We start from the raw sequence: 5761 nt of genomic DNA on the forward strand, positions 1-5761 counted from the left end.
AATCGTTAAAAGTTACATGGCGAACACTTTACAAAAGCTGAATATTTAAACTCCATCCTCAACGAGACTCCTCCTGAATCTCCCCCTGTAATCTCGCCTGCGATCTTGACTACAAAATCCCGACCTCATCTCTGGGTTGACTTCGCCCTCAGCCTCGAGCTCTCTTCCTGGGCCTTCGTCAGGCCCACTTGCCGGGTTGACGTTTGCTTCTTCCGTCGCTTTGGTCGCGATCCTCCTCGGGGAAGACACAACGAATCTCGGCTTCCGAGATCTCCGTGATGATTACCTCCTCTCTCCTCAAATCCAACGCTGGAGACGAAAGGTTTGAACGGCCCAGATTGAGGGAGAGAGATTTGTGGGATTACGAAAACCGACGCCATTATGACTTATAAGTCATAAGTCACACGTCTCGTCATAACCGCGCACTCATCCACTCCATCGAGTTAAATTTCCTTTTCTTCTCTCCTTCGCTTAATAATTTCTGAGACTTAATCTCTACTTTACTAGTTCTATTATCTCGTCCTCTTGCTAAGTTCATCTTTCTCCGCCTAGGCTAGTTAATTTCGCAATTGTTTTGCCTTTTGTTTATGTTATTATGGCTGCTCTTGAACTCTGGGGAAATCACATCCCACCAATTACGTCGGTCAAACACCTAACCGACCTTCGTCAAAAGCACGGAGTACCTCCAAACGTGGAGATGGTACTTCGTTCCGACGATCCGTTCACCCTGGAGACTGTCCCTCCGGGATTTTGCTGCGCATACACCACGTACTTTGAAAGATGTGGGCTCGTGTTCCCCATCCAGAGGATTATTTTACAGATCCTCCAACGCCTCCGGATGGCGTTTCCCCAGATGTGTCCAAATTTTGTGCGACACGTCATGGGAATATACGTCAGAGGTCGTGAACTCGAACTCGAACTCGGGGTGGATGACATCCTTCGATTGTACCACATCAAACATAATTCTGGATTTCCCGGGACGTTCTATACATGTCGTCGCCGTGGCCCGTAGATAATCCAGGCGCTTCCCGGAAAGGATGAGCAATGGAGGGAGAAATACTTCTACTTCCATGTTACTCCGGCATCGGTGGGAGACTTCAATTTTGCTCGTCTTCCGACCCAATGGGCCGTTTGTGTTGGTCAGAATGACCTCTTAGTCACCTGTAGTCCTCCGTCGTTGTCGTAACTGTGATATTCATGCTACCGTACTTATATTTCTTTATATATATATATTTTTTGCATGACAGATTCCGAAGAACCCCCGAACACGTCGGCGACCCAAGCACTAACCGAGATGTTGCAAGCAGGAGAAGTTAGGTGGAGTTTGTTTACGCGAGCCCGCAATGTAGCAGCTCTCAACGCCCCAATAGCTCAAACCGTTCCTGCCCCGGTCCCAACTGTCCCCGTTGTACATCTAAACCCGCTGTACATATTGTAATCCATGTTCAATATTATTCTAATAAAGTAATAATTAAGTTTAGGAATATCTGTTTTTTGTGTCCAAACTCGAAAGATATGGACTATGGAGGATAATAATTCTTTTATTTAAAAATGCACAATAATAATTACAAATATGTAATATTTCAGTTATCTTACATAAAATTTCAGTTATCTTATAGAGACTAATAATCTAAAATATCATAGACAAAACTAGTAGAGTCGTCTAGGTTCTCAGGATCAGTCTCCCAGCTGCTTTGGCTGCTACAACAAAAGCTGTCAGATTTAGAGTCGAGGTCAAAGTCCATAGGACTTGAACCATCAAAGTCAATAGAACTTGAACCATCAAAGTCAATAGGACTTGAACCATCTAATAATGTAGTACACTGAATAATTGAGTCTACAGAACTAAATACTTGTGCCTCATCATGAGGCTGAACCAATAGAACATGGAAACCTCTCGAGTCCAAAGAGGCAAGAACCCTGAGAAGCTCGTCGTCTTTTGGGGGGTTTTTTGTGATCAACATTAAACATTTTTCTTTCTCATCCGCCAAGGAAGATGCATGTCTAGTAATGTCATATAACATTTTATGGATTATAGCGTCTTTATCTGGAAAAATGTATCAAGAGAGAAAACTAGATTAGAAACATAATATAATTTAAGAAAGTAAAAAAGTGATGAAAAAGTTTACTATGAGAAATAAGAATTCACCTAGGGATTCGTAGAAGAAAATCCCGGGATCAGAATCTATGGAGCTTTGCTCCTTAATACCAAAAGCAAATATTGACAACGGACCAATATAACCCATTCTCTGAAGAGCTGCTCTGATATAAGCAGAAATCAAATGATCACTAGGGGCTGGGGTTTCCTCGACGAGCCAGAAGACGCATGTGTTGATCGAGTACCAAGGCCCTGAAACGATTACATTCTAATTAGATCAACAGATTGATTCACAGTCATCTGCTAGTTAGATGTTACAGATAGATATCGATCATATGAAATCTAATCAAGTGATTTCGGAGAAAGGAAGAGATTCTTACCTGTAGTTTTTCCTCCTTTTGAGGTGCCGACGTTGTTCCTGGTTATGCTGAAATCAAATGCGTTCTCTAATACCCCTCTAGGCCAATCTGGGGCAGTGAGCTTTTCTTGTGCGATATCCACAGGCTGTACTAAGAAAGCATAGTAACCTCTCCCACTCATAAATTTAAGACGATTGTGGAAGTCACAGTCTCCTTGGGAGCTGATGTCATTTGAGATTACAATCACATTTGATTGTTTACGACAGTCTAGAGGAGAGTCCAGTTCCCATAATTGAGTGTCATGTAGCATCCTAACAGCTCTCGCAGTTTTATCCACGGGAACTATATATATCAAACGAAGATAAATGATTACATATAATAAGAAAAGAGTAGTGTACCCGAGAGAGAGAGAGAGAGAGCTTAAGGAAAAAAAAAAGAGTATATATATATATACCTTGGGGAACGAAATAGATTCTGGATTTGTGAAACTTCTCTACTATCTCATCTGGGAAGGGTATTATCTTGTCAGCATAAAGCCATATTGACATCACACCATCGGAAACACGTCGATCCTTAAGAGCCAATTTGATTCTCTCAAATATGGTTTCAGGATCAAGAAAAAAAGGGAATGGGCACTCGTTGATGTCCCAGAAGACGCCTGTCTTAGTCCCTGGGACAGTTTTGATAGGCTCTGCACAAAAACAATTACGACATGAGAAATGACAAAAAGAATTGAATTGAATGCCAGTTAGATTACTAATTATATACGTAAGATAGGTCAGAAGATGAAAATCTAAACAAGTAAATTTCGATACAGGAAAGAGAAATCATCAATACCGGAGAAGTCTTGATAGTTGGAGCGACAAGTAATGAGAAATAGTGAAGAAGATAAGGTTCCTCCTCCACTTTGGTCCATATAATACATATGGATCGTACCATAGCAGGGAATGCTCAAGAAATATCTGCTCAAGAGATATTGTTTGGCTGCAGATGCTTTCATGCTGAGGATGAGGCTGTACTAAAAGAACATTGAACCCTCTTGCTTTCACAGCCCAAAGAACTCTTTTCGTCTCCTGGTCTTCAAGGAGACTTTTTGAGATTACCATCAAATTTGTTGGTTTTTTTTTATAGCCCAATCCAACAACCAATTCCTGTAACATTTTAATATCTGGAACTGCACATACATACATATATATATTATATATATATATATCAAAGAGGAGATCGTAGAGTATTAAAGAAGAAGAAGAGGTTAAAGAAGGAATTCATTCACTTACAGTTGTGTGAGATGTAAAATATGCCGGCATCGAAATATTCATGTAACCTGAGGTCGTCCTTTGTCTTGACTCCAAAAGCCATGATTTGCAAATTCTCACAATGATAACCCTTTCTCTTTAGAGCCGATCCAATCATCGGGGAAATCCAGTTAGGGATACCGATTGGATAATCATCAATATTCAAGAACACGCATGTGTCGCATGTGGAAGCACCTGCGAGAACGCATAAATCGATTACGACACAGCAGGAATTCACATACACATATGACATCTGCTAGTTAACTATTACAGATCTATATCCATCAGATGAAATCTAATCAAAAGGAAGAGAGATCGTACCCGGGGTTATCATGGCTAGTTGAGAGATGAGACAGATTATTGAACTTTGGGAAAAGAAACAAAGATTAAAGACGAAGAAGACAAGCAAAATTAGGGTTGAAAGCTTGACTTCCCATTTATATGCGACTTGACTATTCTGAGCCTCGTTTACTTCCACCAAAAAAAGCATGAAAATATTATGGAATAAGGGCCGACCGGCCCATTACCAATAATTGGGCTCCAACTTGGAACTTCTGGTGGTCGAGCATTTGGAACACCTTTGGTGTTTTTAACCTTTTTAAAATTCAAAATAAAGAAATAGTGGACTAAGAACATATTAGAATTGATTTTGATCTAGTTTTAGTGTGACGTGGCAACCCATGATTGGATACAAATCCATGACGTGACATAGGATTGAGTTTCCCATAGGCTACTATTGGATACAATGTTATCAAATTCCATAGGCTAAGACTAAAATTTTTGCTCTCTCTATTGCATGTAGTGAATTTGGAACAAACGGTGTTACTTGTATTATGGCGAAGACAATAAGCATGATGAGAGCGCCGAACAAGAATGGTCCGAGGAAATTAAAGTCATATCCTTTCCTAGCTGCCCAAAAGGTGTATATTGTGAGAGAAAGTACCACAACCGTTGTCAAAATCGCTGACTCAAGAATCACTTTCCCTGTGTCCAACACAGAGTTAAGTCATAAACATATACACACAATGGAAACCACAAACATTAAGAGATATTAAATGCAGAATCAATCAAGAATCAAAATCTCAAATTCCTCAAAACCTACTACCAAAGTGGTTTGATGAAGTCTTACCATTGGTATGTCAATCCACCAACAAAAGCCAGAGCCAAAGTGAAAACCCCCAAAAGCAAGTAATTCACCGAATGCTTCTGGTGGTAATAGTACAACGGACACAACAATGTAAAACTAGAGAGAAACACAAATTAGTTTACAATCAAAATTCGAAAAAATTTGAAACTTTGATTCCTAAAACAGTTGTGTGATGAAGTTTTTGTACCTACGAAGGGAGTGATGATGAGGACAATGTAGAGAGCTAATCCAAGGCCAGTGGTTGCGAAGAACAGAGCGATTGGGTGGACGTTGACCACAGTGGCTGCGACGGCGACGGTGGCGAGAAGCTGAAAGGCGATGATAGAGTAAACCTTGCGTATAAAACCCCACCGGAGATCAGGGTTCTCAAGCATCGTTGGGTATAAAGCCCTTGAGCTGCCGCCTGCTTGCACGTCATCTTTCCGGTAAGGTATGTTCCACTGATACATCACGATTCCGAGACAATAGGTAAATTCGAACCCTTTTGATAACTGTATCACGATCGCAGGAGAAGGAAGTTGAATCGGTGCACTTTGCTTGTGAGTCTCTGTTATGATATGAGCGGAACGATAACAAAAAAGCGAGAAAGTTTGGATTTTTTCCCCTGGGAAAAAGCGGTTGTGGGTAGAAGAGGAAGAAGAAAGTTCATGAAGGATCTTGGGGCTAAGGTGGAGGTGACACGTGACCACCAGAGATTACTATGACAAGGTTTCTTCGATCCGTTTGATATCAATTTGTGACAGAAAATCGATTTTCTGTCACAAATTCTTGTTTGTATATATGTATGTATATAGTTTCAGATTACCAAACAAATAAAAAAAGAGGCACACAAAATTAGTTTTGGATGTGGCCCATAAAATAG

At 40.6% G+C, this 5761-nt stretch overlaps 1 protein-coding gene across 1 annotated transcript; it reads right to left on the bottom strand.

The window, feature by feature from the left end:
* Nucleotides 1526-4182, bottom strand: LOC104786330. The gene is made up of 7 exons (XM_010511700.2): nt 4074-4182; nt 3735-3947; nt 3295-3631; nt 2912-3148; nt 2479-2799; nt 2150-2350; nt 1526-2047 (listed from the first exon to the last, which is right to left on the bottom strand). The coding sequence occupies exons 3-7, from the start codon at nt 3455-3457 to the stop codon at nt 1623-1625; spliced, it is 1347 nt and encodes a 448-aa protein (XP_010510002.1). The 5' UTR covers nt 3458-3631; nt 3735-3947; nt 4074-4182; the 3' UTR covers nt 1526-1622.

The sequence above is a fragment of the Camelina sativa genome, chromosome 5 (assembly GCF_000633955.1).
Source record: "Camelina sativa cultivar DH55 chromosome 5, Cs, whole genome shotgun sequence".
NCBI lineage: Eukaryota > Viridiplantae > Streptophyta > Magnoliopsida > Brassicales > Brassicaceae > Camelina > Camelina sativa.